This window comes from Phallusia mammillata, chromosome 8 (assembly GCF_965637545.1).
Source record: "Phallusia mammillata chromosome 8, kaPhaMamm4.hap1.1, whole genome shotgun sequence".
NCBI lineage: Eukaryota > Metazoa > Chordata > Ascidiacea > Phlebobranchia > Ascidiidae > Phallusia > Phallusia mammillata.
Genome location: NC_137259.1, coordinates 10,557,468 through 10,582,068, shown reverse-complemented (window position 1 = coordinate 10,582,068; position 24,601 = coordinate 10,557,468). Strand labels below are relative to the sequence as shown.

Genomic DNA, 24,601 nt, shown 5'->3' with positions numbered 1-24,601 from the left:
AAAAATTTTTCGTATTCTTTTTGCACTATTATTGTCATATAATTACAAAAACATTAAAAAAGAACGAAACAAATACTTTAATTTAATCTCTTGCTTTGACCCAGATATTGTCGTACCATTGACCTGCAGTAACCTCTCAGGGTGCACACGCCAAACGACTGTTTGACCTATTGACACCGTTTTCAATAGACGCCGTCCTTACTGTTCAACAAAACCGTTTAACCTAATTTATACATGCCTTGAGTGTTGATTCCTAAATTGATAGCAAAAAAACACTACATTATGATGAAAGAAAGTTCTGAACTGTGTTTGTAATACCTACTAGTTGACCTTAAGTAACCCATGGTCATGCGGCGGCCAACCTGACAACGAGCATTTAAAAAAAAACATTTATCTTGCAAAAATGTCAAGTTTGATTTTTCAACTTTATTTTGATTAACAAGTTTTGCTTGACATATACGAAACCGAAGCACGCTTATTAGGTTTAAATCACGTCATAGGTGTGAAACCTTCGCCAAAACTGAAAATGTGAGTGACAACTTAATAAAACGAAATAGCATTGCTGTGCAAAACAGCTGATTTCTAATCACCGAAACGACGTCTCGTAAAACGTCTGTCCGACGTCAAGCTGAGCCCTCCTGCTATCGTAAACCAGTGAGTTACTCTCTTGGGACTTCTGCCTACAGTGTCTTTCTTGACCAAACGAGCGTTAGACACATTTACGTTTCGGGGGCCTGTGGGTAAACCGCTGGGTAATTCGGGGTCAAACTTCTGGAGGATCAAGTTTGGATTAATAACTAACATATGTCCAAATTTGAATAAATTTGAAGCACTCTTTCTTTACCAAACCAGCGTTAAAAATTTTACGTTTTCGGGGCCTGTGGGTGAACCGCAGGGTCATTCAGGGTCAAACTTCAGGAGGATCAAATTTTGGTTAATAACTAACATCTGACAAAATTTAAACAAATTTGAAGCACTCTTTCTTGACCAAACGCATATAACAAACCATGTTTTAAAAAATTTGCATTTTGGGGGCCTGTGGGTGAACCACTGGGTAATTCGGGGTCAAACTTCAGGAGGATCAAATTTAGATTAATAACTAACATCTGTCCAAATTTGAATAAATTTGAAGCACTCTTTCTTGACCAAATGCGTTTAACAAACCAGCGTTAGACAGAAAAAAGAAAAAAAGAAAAAAAGAAAAAAAGAAAAAAAGAAAAAAGAAAAAAAAAATACGGACAAAAACAATATGTGTGCCCTTCAGGGAAGGGGACCCATAATAATGAAAAAAATAATTTCAATTGATTCTCTTGCTTTGACCCAGATATTGTTGTCCAAGGTCAAAACCAGCGTTAAAAATTGTACGTTTCGGGGGCCTGTGGGTGAACCGCTGGGTAATTCGGGGTCAAACTTCTGGAGGATCAAGTTTGAATTTATAACTAACATATGTCCAAATTTGAAGCACTCTTTCTTTACCAAACCAGCGTTAGACAGAAAAAAGAAAAAAAAATACGGACAAAAACAATATGTGTCCCCTTCAGGGAAGGGGATCCATAACTAGCATTAGACAGATAAAGAAAAAAAGAAAAACAGAAATGAATATGGACAAAAACAATTTGTGTCCCCTTCAGGGAAGGGGAGCCATAATAATCATTCTATAGGAGGAAGGTTACGAAATTTCGAAATCTCATTCAGTCTGGCCATTGTTTATTAAATTCAACCAATTTGGGGGTTAGTGGGGTAGATAGTGGGGCTACCGGGTAAAACTTAAGAATAAACTTAACACCTAAAAATAGCATATTCTACGAAATGTCCAAATTTCATATTGTTTATAAATTCCACCCATTTTAGGGGTTAATGGGGTGTCGCACCCGAACTAATAAATCACTAAACCACAATGACCCAAACTACAGCCCAGTATAATTTTATCCAATTTGACTAATGTTTAAAATATTAACACTAGAGGTGTTTTGAGCAACATTCGGTAATGCTTCTCCTTCCACAAGGTGGTTAACACTCCCATAACTGTCACGTGCAAAAACGTCCACCAACACAAGTTTCATATGACCTGTTGCCTTTATAACCCTATTGTATCACAGAATCCTTTTGTTTGTGGTGCCCAGCAGTATACAAAAACGTTTTACAGTATGGGGGCTAGACTTTATTGGAAAAAAAGTGACAAAAAAGTTGGGTAAAAAAATGTCACAGTTACTAAATGTGACAGATAATCACCTTTGTAACAGTCATCAAATGTTCCCGGTAATCACAAGAAAACTTCATTGACTCATTCTTCTTACCAGATTTCCGTAGCAGAATTAGAAAATCATTGTTATTCTTCGATTTGTGATCCAAAATAATTCCACAAAATTCACTGTACGACCACTGCATTTAACAAATTGTTGGTTATATATTTAACAAAAAAAATGCTTCTCTATCCACAACACCTACAAATGTTTACACTAGTTTTTTTGACTTGGTGTATGCTGCACATACATTAGGAACACTGTCTTCAAAGTAGTAACAATGTCTGTTACGATCAATATTGTTTTAGAAAAAGCATTGGACAGTGCGACTTTCATACACAAATCAACAATCCAGTTAATTAAAATAATAGATAAAATTTGTCCCATTTATCTGGAAATATTTTCTCTACAAATAAAACATGACAATTTAAAAAATGTCCTGATTAACTGAATTTCCCACTTAAGCAGATTACATTTAACAAGATTATTTTCTCAACAAATGATAGGCCATGTCTTGAAATCCACAAAATCACCCCAAATAACTAGTTTGCGATTAACCGGTTTCTGATGTACATAAATTCACAAAAAAACATGTTTGTTGCCTAGCCTTGAGCACAAACCTGATTAGTAACTTGCAAACTACTTGGGTTGTAGGTTGTTATGCCTCTTGTACCAACAGCAAACAAACGTTTATATCTAAAATAACAAAAGCAGTCACCAGTTTATATGAAGTAAAACTGCCATTAAATTTTAAAAATAAAATCAAGCAAAATTCATGATTTACCAGTTTAACGCTAGAAGGTATTTTTTCTGTTTATTGCTACTTTTACAATGTGGTCATTTCAACAATATTGCACATTTACCATTTACTGCAATTACAACTGGTATTTTTTACCCATACTAAAACTCTGTTTCAGAGAGCATCCTCACACACATATGTTATTCAGATTTGTAGCAGCATCAATAGCACATTAGTACTCATAAGGTTGAGTTTAAAATTATTACAAAAAGTACATTTATCAAACCATGAACTTGTTTTAACACCATGAGCAAAATCGAATGGGTGTACAACAGGCGAATTCAAAACAGGATCAATCTTACTTCCAAACAAGAAAATTGTGTCAAAAACCCAAAGATTTTCAAACACTAAAAAATTAGAAAGCCATGTTGTGGCAATGTTATATCCAACTATTTTTAAATGTGTTTGCCAACACCTGCATTTTGACCTGCAGTAGACTGTGCAGTATACATGCCAAAAGTCAGTATTTTGTTTAATGAAACATATGATAAGATAATTTCATTTAAATTGTGATGCAAGAGTGTAGTACAGATGTAACAAATAATTATGTTGTGCAAATTGTAAGATGTTTATGTTGACCTAGTAAAACATTCTAAAATATGATAAGCCAAGCGGAAAACCCTTTACCGACATCTCATGTCAGTTTTGGTTACATGTTTTATGATTGCATTTGACACAAAGTTTTACCTGACAAAAGTGGTTAAGTATGCAACCTTGTACAGAAACTGAAAACACATGGGCTTACTATTTTTAAAAACATATGGCTGAAGCTTTTCTAGTTAACAGTTACTTGTTTGACGTTTTATTCATATATTTTTAAAATTAGTTTTGTTTATCTAATTTTTCATTTCTAAATAGTTGGTGACGAAAGGAATAATTCAGAGCTGGGTTTCAGTTATTTTTACAATTTTATAAACAATGTTACATTAGAAGTTTTGTGTGTCAATGTTAATAATGATTTTTCCAACCCCAAATCTTTGTTACGTCACTGCGCACTGCATGGTTACAACAAGTGTGATACTTCGTGGCCTGCAGTATTTTGGGTGGTTAGTATGTGTGTGTTGCAAGGTAAAGTTGTTTTTAGGACCGAAAATACCCCAACTAAGTGTTGAACAAGTGAGAATAGAGTGTCTAGGTACTAAGGGGTTTTAACAAACGTTTGTGGCTGCAAAGGTAATCACTAATCAATCTAAAATTTCAAACATCAAACAAGAAAGACACTGCCAATACCTGTAAAACATGGGCTACTCTAAAATACGCAATCTACGCAATCTACGCAATCTACGCAATCTACGCAATCTACGCAATCTATACGCAATCTACTAACAAAAACTAACTAAGATGTTGACGGTTAGGGCTATTAGGGTCAGGGTGACTGTTTGTGATACATATAACTTTATAATTTAATTTCAGATGCCTTTCAGGTCTAATTTTCTCTATAAGTGTTAACATGCGGTACAATACAGTGTTCAGTACCACTCTCAACACATATGAGAATATTAAGCCCAAACTGGACATCTAAAACTAAATTATAGTGTTAATTTTATTATAAACCTTTACCCAGACCCTAAAAGCCCTAACCGTCAACATTTTTAAAAGTTGCATACGTTTTATAAGTAGATTGCCACAGATTGCGTAGATTGCGTATTTTAGAGGAGCCCGTAAAACATTGCGATCTGAGAGTGAAACGGTACAAAATGGGTAAATATTAAGTATTTTGCAATGCACCAACCAACAAAGTATGAAACTTCTGGATCATGTTATTGTGTATTTTTGCTTTTTTGGCAATTTTCTGTTTCAGAAATTTGGGGGTTAACCACTTGGTCATTCAGGGTCAAGCTTAGGAACGATCAAGTTTAGATAACCACCAATCATTTGTGTGTTAAACATGCAAAAACAAAAATTAGTTTGTTACAGTCTGGTACCTGCCCCTCCAGGAATGCTTTGTTGTATAGTAACAGGCAACATTTTTGTTGTCTGAAAGGTTGGCCATTTCACAGATTTTGACCAGTATCCCTGGCCAATCCTTTTTTTACAAATATTACAGGTGTTCACAAAATCTATTGTCCATACCTGAAAATAAACATATGGTATTTGGCTAAAACAGACACCTGAAATATTCGATTGCAAGCTTACAAAGCTTTACAATCAAGTTAATATATGGCATGCACTAAATCTATTTCCTTCATTCCGGTTTCTTTGCGAGTAAGTTGAGTATTTTTCCATGCAACATAATTTTGATATACCTTCCATTCATGTCAAACTGAACTGAATTGACATAAATCGCCAAAATCGGACTTGTCTAAAATACGGGAATACGGGACGACGGAAATACGGGAATCGAGGTCTAAAAGACGGGAAAGGCGGGGTTACGGGAGAGACGGGAAAAGTGCCAAACTAAAAGACGGGAGAGGCGGGACTACGGAAAAGCGCATATTCAACATGACATGACTAAAAGACGGGACTGGGTGAAAGTTCACAGGCTATGCTTACAACGTTAGACGGGAGTACGGAAATGCGTTTGCTCGACATCACTAAATACCGTGACTGGGTGAAAGTTCACACGCAGTTCTAATTGCGTTGGACGGGACTGTCGAAAAGCGTTTGTTCGACATCACCAAAAGACGGGACTAGGTGACAGTTCAAAGGCAGTTGAGTTGAGTTTATTTCGCTCGGTGAAAGAAAACATAGCGACACAATAGCACTAAAACAATCACCATGCCGGAAATATCTGCGTGTAGCGAGGTGTTTATTCGAGGTACATCGTAATAGAATGACACAATGAGCGAATACGACGCATAAGACGAGAGTCAGAGAAAGAAGGCAATCTGTCCGGTTCGCTGTAGTATGAAGGCACACGATAACGGTAGTGAGAGAGGCCGCTACATGACCCCCCCTCCAGAAACGGACATAATAAAATTGACATATAAAACGAGACGGAGTACGAATTTGACGCGTGCGCGTGTGTTGGCCCGAAGGTAAAGTTTCTGGCAGGTGACCTGGTGGATCAGCCAGGGCAGGAACGGGTTCGGGTGGAACCGGATCGGGCGGTGCTGAAGTATGCGATTCCTTCACGGATGGCACCGGTTGTGTCGGCGTTGGTTGGTGCGCGGGATTGGGAGGGCGACCACGGCGTGGGGGTTGGGCCCAGGGCCGGATTAACACCATTAGAGGCCCTAAGCACTAAAACAATTTGGTGCCCCACACCATTTTTAATTCAAAATATAAACGTAATTTTTAAACGTAAAACAAAATTATTCTTTAAGATTTCGATTTTAACATAATATACAGCAAGGGTAATAGACTATAAGTTTAGCTGATATTAAACTTGCAGATTTGTTTCAGAATGTCAGAAATACTCCAAAACTCAATTAAAAACGCCTAATTTTGCTGCTGCCACTGTTGCCCAATTGTATAAACATACTAGTATTAGCGTCGTGTTTAATGTACGTTTGCCACATACGCGAATATGTTTTCAAACAGCATGCTATTAACTATTAAGCATTGCCTTACTGTCTTGACCAGGGGTGCCCAATCTTTTTTGACTCAAGATCGACGTTTGAGGTAGTCCAACTCTCGGGATCTACCATTCCAATACAAACTAACAAGATAATGCAAGACTATGTGTGTATTACCAAAGGAAAACTAGCATTTTCCGAGCCCTGTTTTACGTTTTTGTCGTGGTTTGGGTGTGACTTTTTACACTGCATTGAACTTAATTTTTTATAATTCATCCGATGCTAACCTTGATAATAGAAAAAGTACCGGCACAAAGTAACCATTACTACTGTAACTATTATTTTTGTGACGTAACTACTACTTTTGCGACGTAAAGCGTCGACTGAGTATTTGTGGTGTAAACATATCAACAAATCCTAATGAATAACTTTCACAATAAAGTCATCTATGTAGGGCAACATTCCCTAAAAACGCATTACAAAACAAGCATTTTAAATAATTTTCTGAATCCCTCGCGATCGACTTGATATCAGTCCGAGATCGACCAGTCGATCGCGATCGACGGGTTAGGCACCCATGAGTCTTGACTGTTTTAGGTTTTAACAAACAGAACAACGCAACGTTGTTACGTCATATAGCACGCAATCAATCCCTTTTGTCAGTTATTTTATTTTCTCGCTTTATAACTTATTCATTTTCATTACATTTTGAATATAGTTGTGTTTTTTTGTTAGATTTAATAATTTACCTAGAAACCATTTCTGTGGTGCCCCTCCTTTACTTGATGCCCTAAGCACGTGCTTATATTGCTTATAGGTTAATCCAGCACTGGTTGGGCCACTTGTACCGGCTGCGTAAGGTCGACATGCGCCGGCTTAAGACGGTCGATGGAAACGAGCCGGTTGCTTTCGCCGATGGCAAGCGTGAAACCCTTGCTGCCTCGAGCAATGACGCGAAAAGGGCCATCGTAAGGTGGCGTAAGCGGGGGTCTGTGGCCTTCTTTCCGTACGAAAACGTACGGAGTGGAGGCCAATGCTGCGGGGACCGTTGTGCGGACAGGACCGTGGCGTGACATTGGAGTCGGTACAAGTTGACGCACCGTAGCCTTTAACGATGGAAGAACCGTTTGGGGTGAAGGCTCGTGATGTTCTTGGCGAAAAAAATCGCCTGGAACGGTGATGGCAGAGCCGTAAACAAGTTCGGCCGATGAAGCCTGCAGGTCTTCCTTTGGAGCTGTGCGGATTCCAAGCATAACCCATGGTAGTTCGTCGACCCAATTGGGGCCCGTTAGACGTGCCATGAGTGCACTTTTCATGTGGCGATGAAATCGTTCCACCAGGCCATTAGCTTGAGGATGGAACGAGGTTGTGCGATGCAGTTGAACACCAAGAAGCGGGGTGAAAACCGTCCATAGATCGGAGGTAAACTGGGGGCCGCGATCTGATGATATGTCAGCAGGAACCCCAAAACGGGATACCCAATGGAAAGCAAATGCGCGTGCACACGTTATGGTGGTAGAATCACGCATAGGAATTGCTTCTGGGCAACGAGTAAAACGGTCGACCAAGGTAAGGAGGTATCTGTTACCCTGCGAAGGTGCAAGCGGTCCAACAATGTCGACGTTGAGATGCTGAAAGAGTGCATAGCAGGGCGGGTAGCTTGCTAGAGGCGCACGGACGTGGCGTTGGACTTTTGCCTTCTGACAGCGGACACACTGTTTTGCCCAAAGGCCAACTTGGCGTTTTAAGCCGTGCCAAACAAACTTTGAAGCAACAAGTTTGCGTGTTGACCGTATGGATGGGTGCGAAAGACCGTGTATAATGTCAAAAACTTTGCGTTGCCATGATGTTGGGACAATTGGACGAGGCGATCCAGAGGAAACGTCACAAAGGATTGTAGTTCCAGATGGATCAATCTGTATGTCCTCCAGCTTAAGGTTAGTGACAGCGGTACGATATGCTTGAACCTCCGGAGCGACCTGCGCAGCTGCCAGTGCCGAATAATCCAAGTCAAGTGGGAGTCGAACAGCATCAATGGAACCGCGGGAGAGCGCGTCGGCCACGTGGTTTTGTTTGCCTTCGATGTGGCGCACATCTGTGGTAAACTCAGAAATGGCGGTTAAATGACGTTGTTGGCGTGCTGACCACGGAGCGGACACTTTGGTGAAAGCAAAGGTCAGAGGCTTGTGATCAGTATAGGCGGTAAACACGCGACCTTCCAAAAAATAGCGAAAATGACGAATGGCGAGATGCAAAGCGAGCAGTTCCCTGTCAAAAGCGCTGTATTTGAGCTCCGGTGGTCGCAGGCGTTTGCTAAAAAATGCCAGGCATTATTGATAAATTGCTGGAGAACAGCCCCGATGGAATGCTGTGATGCATCGCTAGTCACAGCAGTCGGTGCATCAGGCAAGGGATGGTGCAACAGCGTGGCGTTCGCTAGGGCGGTTTTTGCCTCCGAGAAAGCCAAATCTAAGCTGTCACTCCAAAGCAACGTTGTAGGATTGCCCTTGAGTGCCTCGTAAATAGGAGTCATAATGCGTGCAGCGCCAGGAATAAAACGGTGGTAAAAGTTTACCATACCTGCAAACTCCTGAAGGCCTTTGACAGTAGTGGGGCGCGGAAAAGTTTGAATAGCCTCGACTTTGGTGGGAAGGGGCCGGGCGCCGGTACGGTCAACGCGATGCCCCAGAAAATCGATTTGGGAAACTCCAAACTTGCACTTTCCCAGGTTGATGACAAGGCCATGGTCGGAAAGCTGTTTGAAAAGACGCTTTAAATGGTCGTAGTGCTCGGAAAGAGACTTGCTTGCGACGAGGATATCATCAAGATAGACGAACACAAAGTCCAAAGATTGACATACCGTGTCCATCAGTCGCTGAAAGGACTGTGCCGCATTTTAAGGCCGAAGGGCATGCGAAGAAATTCAAAAAGGCCAAAAGGGGTAATGACCGCGGTTTTCGCGATGTCATCAGGTGCCACAGGAACCTGGTGGTAGCCGCGAACAAGGTCAATTTTGGAAAAAACGCTAGAACCTGCCAACCGAGCCGAAAAGTCTTGAATGTGAGGAATGGCGTAACGATCAGGCCGGGTAGCTGCGTCAAGACGGCGGTAATCGCCACAGGGGCGCCACCCACCGGACGACTTTGGAACCATGTGCAGTGGCGAGGTCCATGGACTGGAAGAGCGTCGAATAATGCCCAGTTGCAGCATGTTGTGAAATTCCTTTTTAGCGATGCTGAGTTTCTCGGGAGGGAGACGAGCGCGAGAGTGCACTGGTGGGCCGTTAGTGGGAATGAAATGCTGAACTCCATGCTTGGGAAGCGACTGTGAAAAGTGGGGAGTTGTTATTCCTGGGTCGAGCATAGACAGACGTGCCCGAGGAAACAGCCTTAAGGTTCGGCGCTGATTGGGAGGCCTTGCCAAGTGCGACGCTGGAGAAAGTTTCGGCATTGATGAGGCGTCGGTGCTTGAGGTCAACTAAAAGGGAATGTGCCCTCAGAAAGTCGGCGCCGAGCAGCGGTCGAGAAACTTCGGCAAGTACGAATTTCCATTGAAATTTGCCGGAAGGTAAATGCATGGATACCAGACGTGAACCGTACGTCGGGATATGGGTGCCATTAGCAGCAACGAGGGTTTTGCCGGGAGGATTGGTGCGGCGCTCTAATCCCGTGGGAGGTATGACGCTTATCTCTGCGCCAGTATCAACAAGAAAATTCCGACCTGCTGAGCTATCCCAGACAAAGAAAAGGTTCCCAATTGCGCCGGCCATCGTGGCAGTTAGGGATAACCGGCTTCCTCGTTTCCCTGCTGTGCGAGTGCACAAGGGTGACGACACTTAATCGCATCTCTGCCAAAACGACGATGATAAAAGCAGAGGGACTTTGAGTCAGGCATCGCCTGTGGTGAAGCTGATCGAGACTTCCTACCTCGTTTTTTATGCTGGTCGGGAGAAAACCCATTGCGCCGAACGTTGGACAGTGCGGATTCCGTAGGCGTCTGATTACCGGACCATATCGCATCAGCTTTGCGGGCCAAGAGCCGTGATTCGCTAATTTCCTCTCCGCACAGCCGTGTGCGGATATACTCAGGCAATCGCTCCAAAAACAGTTGTTGGAAAACAAAACATTCCTTTGCATCGCCAAGTAATGCAAGCATGTCATCCATTAAAGCGGATGGCATTCTGTCGCCCAAAGGAGGCATGTGAAGTAACCGCATGGCCCTCTGCGGGCGCGAAAGACAAAAGGTTTCTACCAAACGTGCCTTGATAGTCTCGTATTTGTCTGCGTCTGGGGGTTTTCTAGCAGGTCGATAAGACGGTTTGCTGTGTCCTGATCCAGAGCCGAAACGACATAATAGTACTTCGTTACATCTCCTGTAATGCTTTTTAGAGCGAACTGTGCCTCCGCTTGCTGAAACCAAACTCGTGGCTGAGCTGTCCAAAACGTGGGTAACTTTACTGCTACAGCGTTCTCTGAGTTTGTGGCTTCTGTCATAATGCAAAAATAACGTTTTTGCACGCTTGGGGTCACCAAATGTAGCGAGGTGTTTATTCGAGGTACATCGTAATAGAATAACACAATGAGCGAATACGACGCATAAGACGCATAAGACGCGAGTCAGAGAAAGAAGGCAATCTGTCCGGTTCGCTGTAGTATGAAGGCACACGATAACGGTACTGAGAGAGGCCGCTACATGCGCAACATTAAAACGCCTTACGAGCCACGTTGTCTTCAAAACCTAAGTCAAGTAAAGCTTCCGCATTGTAAAAGTGACTTTGGTTTGTCATAATTGACTTCTCTTGCATCAACAACACAAAGTTAAATACATCCATAGAAACGGGGATTTTAGGTTCGGTCTGATTCGAATATTCGGTTTCGGCCCGAACCTTTTTAGGCGGGTTTGGTAATTCACTACTTTGAAAAGGTCCGAAAAGCATTCATTCGAGTGCGGAAATATTGGGCAATTAGAACTTTTCCACTTTCTCAACTGCACATAAAAGTTAATTTTAAGACTTTTTTCATGGCGTTTTCAACTGCCATTTACGAGCTTTTTGGTACACCACAGTTTTGGCAAGGGGAATGTTGTATAGCATAGAAAAAAAAATTAGGAAACACTCTTCACGTGCAGTCGAGCTATTTATTTTTGCGTAAGACGGTACTGCTCATGTTTTTACTCTAGCTCTGCAAACTTCAGTTAAACTTTTGGATTTATTTAATAGTTGAACTTGTTATGTCGTCAATCATATTTTCAAGCGTATGAAGGGGAGGCAAATTTATTTTCTGACTTAAACCTTCGCTGGCATTCGTTGTTGTCGCTGTCCGGCCATCAATTTGCAGCTGTATTTTATCCAATCTTCTTTTAGGGACCGGTCAAAGTAACGACGAAAAGATAAGGAACATGTGCTGCTAAGAGTTTAATAGCAATCCTCTTAATCTCCCATTCCCGTTTTTTAGTAATGTTTAACAAACGCTTTTCGATAGTGCCGTCTGGCGCTATAAGCTTAGTCTGTGAACTTTTACCTAGTCCCGTCTTTTAGTCATGTCGAACAAACGCTTTTCGATAGTCCCGTCTAACGCTATAAAAACTGCCTTTGAACTTTCACCCAGTCCCGTCTTTTAGTCATGTCGAACAAACGCTTTTCCGTACTCCCGTCTAACGCAATAAGAACTGCGTGTGAACTTTCACCCAGTCCCGTCTTTTAGTTATGTCGAACTACAGGCCCCACAAGAGGGGGGTGCAGACGGTGCGCCGCACCGGGACCTATGTGAGTCTAGGGGGGCATAAATTATTTGGTTGAAAATTACAGGGTGAAATGTGTACTTTTAAAACTGAAAAAGGTTGATGCTGATAGCCGCATGTGGATTTTGACATGCTAGTAGTGCAGCCTCATGCAACAAGTTTTATGATTGTTACGTCGGTGCATGCGCGAATTGTAGCGAGATCTCTTTTTGATGTAGCCTACCTATTTTTTGTGCCACAGTTGTGTCCGTTGTTTGGTAAGGATTAGCACATAGGACATGGTGTTAAGTGCACATTTGTGCTGACTAAATAGAGCTGGTGAGTTTTCTGGACTTGATAATAGCATTTGTTACAGTAGTTACACGTATTTGATTTGGTCACAGCTTTGGTGATAAGCGAGTTATTGTTATTGTTTTAACGTTTAGACAGATTAGCAGTGATGGGGTCTCGAGTCCGATTTGAGTCACTTGAGTTTCAAAGACTTGAATTGAGTCTTAGTTGTGAAAAGACTTGACTTGAGTCGGTATACCAACAAAAACAGGAATTTTTCACCAGATAAGCTGTTCAGTTGGCTTCACCCTAACAACAGCAGAACTTTGCTGTGCGATTCGTAGTTATTTTTGCTTGATTTTCGCGTAACGAGGTCGCTGCTATATGCAAAAACTTTCTTCCGCCGGCATTAAGTGTTATAGTTGCCGCTTGGTTTAAGCCAGGGGTCACCTTTCACTCAGTCCCGTATTTTAGTTATGTCGAACAAACGCTTTTCCGTACTCCCGTCATTATACCTCAATTTCCGTATTTTCGTCGTCCCGTATTCCCGTATTTTAGACATGTCCCCAAAATAGGATACCCATAATAAACGTAACATGCATGACTAAAATTGGCCTTCGGTCAATTTCTTAATTACCCAATTTGCACATATACATTTATGTGCAATACCTATCCATCTAGTCTAGGTGATTATTTTTGAAGTTTGTCATTAAACATCATGCCACATTTACATTATTCATGTTTTGAAACTTCCATAAAGTTCAGCTGTAAGCCCGGTTTGCACCAAGCGCGAACGCGAAACGGCTCCTTTTTTCCTCGGGCGAATGACGCGAAAATTAAGGTTTACACCAGGCGCAAACGTTGCGAACAAGACTGTTTCTTTTGCTCATCTGGCAGAGGTGCACTACCAATATATGAAAATACTTGCAATTAATTTCATGGAATTGTGTGTAAAATAAATTGTTTATGGGCCAAACGCACCTTTAGCTGTTGAATGTGAAGGTTTAATCCAGTGGTTCTAAACTAGGGCCCATAGCCCCCCAGAGGGACCACGAGCTGTGTTCCGGGGGGTCACGGGTGTAGATTCACCAGAAACACCCACTAAAATCCATTTCCTTTTTAACTTTATTCTTCCCTTATTATTTCACATACTCGACTATTTCACATACTATTTGTCTATATTAAGGTCTGTATAAGGTTTTACGATTACGGACAGGTCCTACATGGTTACGTAAAAGGGGCCACGAGGTCCAAAAGTTACTTTTAGGGGGGCACGGTCCACGAGAGGTTAAGAACCACTGGTTTAATCAAACACTAGTACACAATCCAATGCCATGACCATCAAAGATGTTTTTTTGGCAACTGATAAAGTTAAAATTGCTTCTAAACTAAAACCGCTGTTATGTAATACAAAACTGCTCTAGCCTACTTTGCAGAGCTAATTTAGGAAATGTGCACTTAAAAGCAGTTGGATCTTGTTTAGCAGTGTATTTATGAAACAAAGTTTTCCCCTGGGGTTGCAGCATGTTTCTCGTACCCTGTTGTTGAAGTACTGTAAAGTGTAGCCTACTTCCAATAATTTGACATTGTAGGCTAGTGTCCATACTTCTGTTAAGACTGGATTGTTAGGTACCGTATGTCAGAAAAAGATAACTGTCCAACAAAATACTCACTTTAAGGAGTTTTATTGAGAGGGCTTAAAGCTTTCAAACATATGATAAATTACATTTAAGATGACTACCCGTCACTTTTATGTGTGATATATTTTACTATTAGCATCAAATGACATTGTGGAATAAAGTTGCAGCCCCTAGACTTCTATGTACAAACCAAATATCCGACATAATTGGCTAAAACTGATCATTCTTACATATTCGTGACAAAATTCTTGCGCGAAAGGCCTTTTCTGTTGCTCACGGAACAACCCAGCCCAGACGCGAAGCGCGCAAACGAGAGAAGTGCGAAATGGGACTCCCCACGCGTTGCTTTTTCTCAACCTTTCGTGGGCCGTGCCTTCCTAAAAGTAACTTTTTGGCCTCGTGACTCCCTTTAAAAAATAAAATGGCAACCCGTGTTGGAATTCCGTATTCATTTGGGCGTTAAACAGGTCGAATAGAGTAAACAAGGCCCCCTGGAGGGCCAAGGGCCCTGGTTGAGAACCACTGCTTTATACAGAGGAAGAAATTTCGCGTTGTGTGCTTCGCACGCGCTTGGTGCAAACCGGCCTATGAAATATACTATGAAATTGTACCAACAGAGAACCTTCCTAGTAGTTAGCTACAACGGCGTCTATACCATGAAACGAAAAGAGGTAAACTGGCGGCGCGCAGGTTAACTTACAAGGTTACTGTCTTGTTTTGCGGTAGAGCTACTAAGTACTAGCACGATATGTTTCAGGAGATTCAAAAGTGCTAAATTTTCGATAGGTGGCGTAAAGAGCTGAATTATTTATTTAGCGGCTAAAGAGGGGTTGGTTTGGGATAAAAGCTTTTGAAAATGTTACAATAGTAACTAGTTTTTTTTGCTAGTTTTATTGAATTTTAAATGCTAATACCTTACCCCGACCCTAATAGCCCTAACCGTTAGCATTTTTTGAGATATACCGTTTTAAATGAAAAAAGTGCTGTTTGCGCCACCTGTCGAAAATTAAGCACTTTTGGATCTCCTGAAACACCCGATCCGTCAGCAAGTCCTCGATTAGTTGCGCTTGTGGTACGCAAAAATCCCCGTTTCTTATCGGGCGGTGTTAGAATTTTAGAACATGTGTTATTTATAACACAGCCCGATTTTATCGGCGATGGTCATGAAGGGTTAAATTTATTTTTTATTGAAAAATATTATATTATCTGTGGAAATAATCGCAGGTGAAATGGGTTTTACATGAAATTGGCAGTTATAATTATATATATTTAGAAATATGAAATGTTAAGACAAAAGCAAACGCATTTTAGGCAGTGAAATAGCAGCAGTACCAGATTCTCCTCGATTGTAAACTGTAAAATACAACATGGGCCAAGGTTGTTGTATCTATTAGGCATCAATGTTCGGATAACAAATGAGGTAATGAAAAGTGACAGTTCAGGGTGGGGGAAGCATTATTAGCGCTTCATGAAGCAAACTAAAGCCCAGCACACTATCAAATGAAGGACTTGGAACATTGGATTTGAAAAGCAATGATACACAGTAAGTGCACTTACAACCATGGTTGTCTATTGTCATGTTATGATTGTCATTCTCAACTGTTTCTATTATTTTAGCAGATGGTAATTTGTTATTTTTTTGAGGATGTTTAAAAATATGGTAGCTCATCTCTAGTGTGATCATGGTTTTGCAATACATTGGCTTTCATTTCTACTGGCCTAACTCAAGCATGTTTTGTGTAAACTCCAACTTGTCAAATTAAATATTGCATTCACTTTATCTTTTATTTTTTGTTGTAGTTCAACATCTGGAAAACTGAATAGAAGCATAAAAAAATCAACAGAATAATTCCATAGCTAATTCAAGATTGCCTGGGATAACATGGAAGAAAGTAATTGATTGTGGAAGAATCCTGTGGATGAAATGAGCTCACTGAAGTATCAGCTAAATCATTGATGCATACAAAATGCTTCATGCCTCAATTGCAGGGTAGCATTTTATTTTAAGATATTCATCACACACTTCAGTGTTACATGAATCAACTCGAAATATGTGTGTTTTTTGCCGCTGTACTACCCGAAGGCAGGTTTATTTGACAATTCTTGTACCCAATTAAACTTGTTATGTTAGATGTGTTCAATGATTTGTTGGTGTTATTTAAATCTTGTACCCAAATTAAGGCAAACTTGTTTTGTTGGTTAGATGTGTTCAAACATTTGTTGGTATTAATGCTATTTTACCTACATAACACAATCATAGCCCAGTTAAAAAAGCATCTCTTGGGTAAATATTTAGAACATTTTAACTATTATGTACACTTCTTCAGTAAAAGTGATTCATCACACAGTAATGAAAAACCTTTATTTTTTACCAGTAATCTCAACGATAGCTTGTTTGCAAGGATTGTTTAATACAACCTCATCTTTCACTTGATAGCTGGTTTAATTTTATTTCAGTAACCAGCAAAACATTGCATTTTTAGCTGTATAATGTTGTTTCACCTTTTTTTGTTTCTCAGTCTGTTTACCTGATGACCCGTTTTTAGTGTACTCATTGTAAATGCAGGTTTTTGCTTGATAAATCAATGTTGTAACTATTTATCCTCTTTACATTTATTTCTTCTTACATATAACTGTGGCACCCAAAATGAGTATGTTATTGTGTGGAAATTGGGTTTATGAGCTGCATCATTTTTTCATAAAATGTTGCTCTTTACTGTACATTTGTTATTTCTTCATTTTAAGTACTAGCCTTAACCGGTTTAAAATCACAAAGGGCTTGATGAAAACAAAAACGGTTTTCACATGTAAATCTAAAATACGTCTAGCAAACGCATACCAAATATCTTTAAAATCTAACCACCACATCATAAAGGAGAGGCGTACATCATTAACGAACGAAGGGCATGACCGCTTTAAAATGATTTTTTTGCGCTGACGACAGGAATAGCATATACAGGCTCCAGATCACAAACGGTTTAAGGTAAATGAAAACGGTTTTCACAGGTCAACTCTAAAATACATCTAGTAAACGCATACCAAATATCTTTAGAATCTAACCACCACATCATAAATGAGAGGCTTACATCATAAGCGAACGAATGGCATGACCGCTATAAAATAATTTTATACTTTGTCGACCCATGTGGCATATACAGGCTTCAGATCACAAACGGTTTGATGTAAATAAAAACGGTTTTCACAGGTCAACTCTAAAATACATCTAGTAAATACATACGAAATATCTATAGCAGGGGTTCTTAAACTGGGAGGCGCGCCCCCCAAGGGGGGCGTGAAGGGTTCGCAAGGGGGGCGCAGCACAATCTGGCAGCAAAGTTTTCACTTGCAAACAATTGTAAATTAATGCATTGGAATTATGTCGGCGCTGATTTCGAACTTATTGTTTAAAGTATAAACGCTTCAATACTCTGAAATGGATGTCCAATTGTATTAACCAAACTTTTCCCACTGCGGGCCGCCGCATAGTTTACATGCCCTAGTGCCGTCTTCTCAAACTTAGCCCATGAGGCGATTTTTATATGGGCGCCAAGATATGGTCTTTTTAAAACCCCATTTAAAATCTCTTAAATTGTATAGTTAGTCTCATCTTACAAGGAATGCTTGTATATTATGTCATAAGTGACACAATAAGGCAATTGTTTGCGCACAATTAACACTTTTTGTTTTGTCTGTGACATAATAAACTGGGTTTGGATCAATCCTGGGCGTTGCAATCCTTTGAGAGTCGGTAATATTAATTTTACATGTCGTAACAGTAAACTTTCGTAAGGAGTAGATTAAGTTTTGACAGTAACAAAGCTATCAATACGATTTGGCAAACCAAAAATTGGGTCGCGAGCCGGATGAAATGACCTCGCGGGCCGTAGTTTGGTGACCCCTGTACTATATAGTCGGCTGTACATTCTTTATTTGTGCGCAATTTCGCATTAGAGATTGCCCTGACTTTGAGTGAATCAACGATTTCTGGGCAACATATGCGTAGTTTAAAAGAATACTGGCAACGTGTCTCTGTGTTCGCAAAAGCCTACTTTTTCGCAACTTATCAGTGTTGAAGTGACTTTTTCCAACGTTCGGAACTAACTTGACAGTAGCTTAAAGGGGACCTACCATGTATGTTGTTTCCGCAAGACAAGCATCATTAGTGCTAATTTTTTTAGGGGGGGCGTGAGAATAAATAATTAGTGTAAAGTGGGGCGCGACCGAAAAAGTTTAAGAACCCCTGATCTATAGAATCTAACCACCACATCATAAATGAGAGGCGTACATCATAAGCGAACGAGGGGCACGACCGCTTTAAAATAATTTTATTCGCTGTCGACCCATGTAGCATGTACAGGCTCTAGAACACAAACGAGAAACGACAATAAGTATAGAAAACGGTTTTCACAGGTCAACTTTAATTGTAATGATGTAACTTGACGTTCATTTCGCATTTTTTAGTCCCTAAAGTTGCAAACTGTGTTGACTGCTAGTCTGGTTACGCTGAAACATAGGCTATAAAGTTACATTTATCTTAATGCTTATACTTTATATTCCACGTGATACAGAAACCAAGATTAATTTTACAAACTAAAACCTTCCCTTTTCTTAACCAAAACGAACAACACACACTGGCGCCAAGTTGTGACAGTTGTATTGTGACGTCATAAATCGCCTTTTTTCATTCACGGTTGTTAATGCCCTACTGACTGTAAAAAAGTGCTTACCGCATCTAGTGAATTAAGTTATCTGTGATTAAATTGATATTTAGCATGTGCATTCAACCGTGACCCATCAGCATCTTCATGAAACAAAACAAGAATAATGTAATCATGTAAACACCACCGTCATTCTGGCAGAATTTTAGCTAGACCATACCAAAATAGTTTTAAAAGTGGCAGGTACGATACCCAAATAAATTAAACATTTTGTTTTTAAAGTACACCAAATGTTACAAAAATGTGTACACTTACACAGAAAAGAAACAAATAAATTGAAAAATCAATCATAGTATAACTATAATTAACATTAGAAAAACCAAATAAAATACACAAAAAAACATCAATCAGTGAAAAACAAAAACAAAAAAAACATCAACCTTTAACAGCCACTTTGACCGTTTACGTCATTTGCGTAAAAGTCAAAATTCGAAGTATTTTGCTTTCATTTTGCTAAATTTCTCCCAACGGAGATTGATATCACTGGATAGGGAATTTTATTCTCTACAAGAATCTGTTAATCTTTAAACAATATCATCTGCGGAGGTTGACCAATTCGACGCTTGAACATGGCCCGAATTTGACCGTTTAATACGTCATTTGCGTAAATGCCAAAATTCCAAGTATTTTGCTATCATTTTATTAAAATTTCTCCCAACGGAGAGTGATATCACTGGATAGAGAATTTTATTCTCTAAAATAATTTGTTAATCTTTAAACAATATCATCTGCGGAGGTTGACCAAATCGACCCTTGAACATGGCCCGAATTTGACCGTTTACGTCATTTGCGTAAATGCCAAAATTCATAGTATTTTGCTTTCATTTTGCTAAATTACTCCCAACGGAGATTGATATCACTGGATAGGGAATTTTATTCTTTACAAGAATCCATTGCCATTTAAACAATATCGTCTGCGGAGGTTGACCAATTCGACGCATGAACATGGACCGAATTTGACCGTTTAAAAAAAATATATATATATTTCGAACTCATATGAAAATTAGATGGAACCACTACCATTTTCAAAATAACATAAACCAAACAAACCATAATTGTATTTATATGCTTTTTGTGCTTAGTGGGGATGAAGGCGGACGTCACTAGATGTCGTCATTTTAGAGGTATTGATAAATTTGAGTACGCGCCAACCCTTATCAACACGCACGCCATTTTTACACCTGCTAGTTTTTTGTTTGCTACCGGCGTTGCCACCTTATTTGCAACCAGTCAGTTTTGGCTTTTATTACAGCCGTTCTCCATAGTTTTTTCGCCATTGTCTGGTTTCGCAGCTGTTAGTTGTTTTAGTATTTTAACGTTTTTAACTTTTATGTGTTTTTATCGTTTCTTTTCTTTTTTTAGACAGAAACTGACGATGCCTTTACAGGCGAAATTAATATTTCTGTTGCAAATAAAACTTTACACTGACGCTGATCGTCTGCCACTCTTTATGAGTATATTTTGTATACTTGACAAGCGAAGACAGATCTGTCGGTCACCACCCTGTTACAGAGGCTGATTCTTGTAGTCTGTTATGACATCACACTTGATAGCAAAATACTTTGAATTTTGGCTTTTACGCAAATGACGTAAACGTTCAAATTCGGGCCATGTTCAAGCGTCGATTTGGTCAACCTCCGCAGATGATATTGTTTAAAGATTAACAGATTCTTGTAGAGAATAAAATTCACTATCCAGTGATATCAATCTCCGCTGGGAGAAATTTAGCAAAATACTTCGAATTTTGACTTTTACGCAAATGACGCAAACGGTCAAATTCGGGCCATGTTCAAGCGTCGATTTGGTCAACCTCCGCAGATGATATGGCTTAAAGATTAACAGATTCCCTATGCAGTGATATCAATCTCCGTTGGGAGAAATTTAGCAAAATGATAGCAAAATACTTTGAATCTTGGCTTTTACGCAAATGACGTAAACGGTCAAAGTGGTTGTTAAAAGTTGATGTTTTTTTTGGTTTGGTTTTTCACTGATTGATGTTTTTTTGTGTATTTTATTTGGTTTTTCTAATGTTAATTATAGTTATACTATGATTGATTTTTCAATTTATTTGTTTCTTTTCTGTGTAAGTGTACACATTTTTGTAACATTTGGTGTACTTTAAAAACAAAATGTTTAATTTATTTGGGTATCGTACCTGCCACTTTTAAAACTATTTTGGTATGGTCTAGCTAAAATTCTGCCAGAATGACGGTGGCATGTAAACGCACAACCACAATAATTATTGGGCAACTTTCTGGGTGTTGATGCTCATTTTTTTGTCATGTAATGTCTGTTTTTAGACGAATTCTGTCCGAATCCAGTCGACATTACCTGGCAACCGTGACCTGTGCGACCCTCCCAGTCCTCATTAGCTTTTTACAGAACGTAACGTAACGTACACAATACACATGCCAGATTGGAAAGTTTTATTTTTGCGCGGAGGATATTTTTTTCGTCAAAAAAATTGCGCGGATTTTTGCGCGGAATTACAACTTTCTGCGCGGATCGATAGACTTTTGATTGACAGGTGGATTTAAGGGTTAACGCAATTTGTATGTAACGCCTGCAAGACTATCCAGCGGACAAAAAAAAACAACTAAATAAAGCAATAAACACGACGAATCTTCAGTTTTGCTCTACTGTTCTGCTAGATTCTACAATTTTTCATTTTCATAACGATTCAAACATTTTGCTGATTTGTTTTGTGGGGATCTTTTTGATTGCCAAACTGCTCTTAACTGTTTTTAATTATTTGTTACACAGAAAACATTATTTTATGTAACTTGCCCAGCCGACAGTCGCTTTAATAGTCAAACTACGTCCTAAAAATACAGATAAATGTACTTTTAACGACTACGTTAGCGAAATAGAAATGTTATTTCAATCGTGACGATCGGTAAGTTTCGATTTCGATGTGCTTGACTGATTTACGTGGATTGTTCGCGAAATAAGGCTTGTGACGACATAGAACTTCATTGTAAAACGAAAATATAAAATTTTAAAGAAAGTTTATTATAGTTACCTACGAAAGACCATCATCATTTCGCCGAAATGAAACGTGCGAGAATTGTTAATAAGCGTTACGCACCACTGCGTGTAGTTTCCAAATTTTTTTTTAAAAAAGCATAAAACGTGGTCAAAGTACGTACAAATCGACATTTTCAGGTCTGGGAGAAAAAGTATCAGCTTGTAAAATCACATTTCAGGTTTCAAACAGTATTTGCCAACGAAATGACTTTTACCGATGTATGCTCGCAAATGTCGCTCACACATAAACGCACATACAATATAGTGTCCAATGTTCAGAACAAAATAAAAATACATTCCGCGCCTAATATTTTTCTATAAATTGGCACAGAGGTGTGTTGGAGCAAGTAGTTTCAACTCGTAAAGTGCAATTTATGGTCTCATTTCGTATTTGCCAACGAAATGACTTTTACCGACGTATGCTCGCAAATGTCGCTCACACATAAACGCATGTAAAGTATAGTGTCCAATGTTCAGAACAAAATAAAAATACATTCCGCGCCTAATATTTTTCTATAAATTGGCACAGATGTGTGTTAGAGCAAGTAGTTTCAAGTCGTAAAGTCCAATTTATGGTCTCATTTCGTATTTGCCAACGAAGTGACTTTTACCGATGTATGCTCGCAAATGTCGCTCACACATAAACGCACATAAAGTATAGTGTCCAATGTTCAGAACAAAATAAAAATACATTCCGCGCCTAATATTTTTCTATAAATTGGCACAGATGTGTGTTAAAGCAAGTAGTTCCGTTTTACAGGCTGTGATGTCCCTGTTTGTTGATGCGCCTACTTTTTTAAATTCAAGCGATACATTAAATAAAAATATTGCGGAGTGTATTTGCGGGCTAGTTGAAAAAAGGGATAACGTAACATTGTACTTGCAACTGGTGCGTGACATTTGTATACATTTAAATTGGACGCTTGGGCAACACCAGGATGCAAGCGAATTTGTTATGCTGTGTGATTTTACCGCTATTTTTAAAGATTTTGGTTTAAGTTCGTTTTTTCTGCTGCAAGCAACAAAACAGTGTACGACTTGCAGCAATGTCGTGAAATCCGCACATGAGCAGTCTGTCTTGACATTGCCGATGTTTGAAAGCATTTCAGACAACTGCAATCTTAAAGAATATTGTGATGCCGAGTTTTTAAATGTTATTTCTGGTCATTGTTCAATTTGTAAAGAGGACGCAAAACAGAAAATTAGTTCACATATTGCAACCGCTTCCGACATTTTATGTATTGTGTTGCACAGAAACTTAGGTGGTTCGAAGAGTTGCAAGCGTGTAATACCTGATCGATTGTTGTCATTTTGCTCTGACACGCAAAAGGTCACGTATGCTTTAGCGTCAGTTGTGGTTCATGTTGGTTTGGATGTTGATTCTGGTCATTACGTTGCCTACAAATTTAATGAATGCGGTGCAATGGAGTTTGATGACGATACAGTGAGACAAAGGACGTGGACGGATATAAAGAATAGCGTTTTAACTGGAAGTTGTATGTTTTACTACAAAAAAACTAAAACCGATGTTATTAGGCCTACCACCTCTGTTGCTAAACACCAACCAGTGAAGGTAATTCGCAGAAAGCGCAGCCGAATTGACCAAAACGCCATTATATCTTCTGAACGAATTATTTACAAGGACACTGATTTGGAGCTAAACGGTGTTCAAATTTCTGGTCTTCACAGTTTTTCCGGGCAACAAAAAGTAGTTTATGAATATATTACCAACAATATATCAGATCTAATTTCCACAACACCCGAAAAGGCCCGAAGCAGACCTGATTGTTATCGTTTGTGTTTATTTAGTAAGGGATACAGGCAGCGTTTGAGAAGTTACAATGCACATATAACAATAGATAAAACCAGTTTGACTCCAAATTGCATGACAGATCTATTACGATTTATTGACTATTACTTTTGCGACCTTCGTCTGCGACAACAACTAATTGGAGATCAAGTAATTCGGCAAACGTTCCAGGGAAGACGCATAAGACCTCAGTTTGTTGTTAAGCAATCCGTACTTGACAAGTTATTGTACACTAAAACCTTAGATATTAATTTTTTCTTCACCCATGTGTTAAACATGGAAGCAATCACATATTTTGTGATGAAAACTGACACTTTGACATACCACGATGCAAGCAGTAAAATTGGATGATATACCCAACCTACAATTTTAAAAATCCAGGAAAGGTTAAAACTGATGGTACAAAAGTCATTTACATCACTAACAAACGAGTAATGTTCAATTATTGTGTCTGGGTTTCTTTTGTTTGTAATAACAGTTTTTTTGCCTCGTTTTCTTTTGGCCAAAATCAGGATTTTATCTGTAAAATAAAACCACTACAATTGCCGGAACCTTGACGTGGTGTAGTGGCTTACAACGAATACCGGCTAATTAAATATAGCAGATAAAGAACTCTAGAACTGAAGGTACTCTTCTCTGGTACAATTCTGGCGAGCAGGATCGTCACTCAGAATTTTACAACATTTGGTCTTTACGAGTGTGAGCGACATTTGCGAGCATACATCGGTAAAAGTCATTTCGTTGGCAAATACGAAATGAGACCATAAATTGGACTTTACGAGTTGAAACTACTTGCTCTAACACACATCTGTGCCAATTTATAGAAAAATATTAGGCGCGGAATGTATTTTTATTTTGTTCTGAACATTGGACACTATACTTTATATGCGTTTATGT

General features: G+C 39.4%; 1 protein-coding gene and 1 pseudogene across 1 annotated transcript in view; both read right to left on the bottom strand.

Moving 5' to 3' along the window:
- LOC145203802 (dnaJ homolog subfamily C member 13-like) overlaps positions 1-5,117 on the bottom strand; it is a 49,176-nt gene extending 44,059 nt beyond the window's left edge. The window contains exons 1-3 of the mRNA XM_080076111.1: positions 4,968-5,117; positions 2,864-2,939; positions 2,233-2,382 (exon numbers count right to left, since the gene is read on the bottom strand). Of these exons, the coding sequence (XP_079932237.1) occupies positions 2,233-2,382; positions 2,864-2,939; positions 4,968-5,035 (294 nt within the window). The 5' untranslated portion in view covers positions 5,036-5,117. The remainder of the gene's footprint in view (positions 1-2,232; positions 2,383-2,863; positions 2,940-4,967) is intronic.
- Positions 5,118-5,690: 573 nt separating this feature from the next.
- On the bottom strand, positions 5,691-11,108 carry LOC145204472 (uncharacterized; annotated as a pseudogene).
- Positions 11,109-24,601: the final 13,493 nt, after the last annotated feature.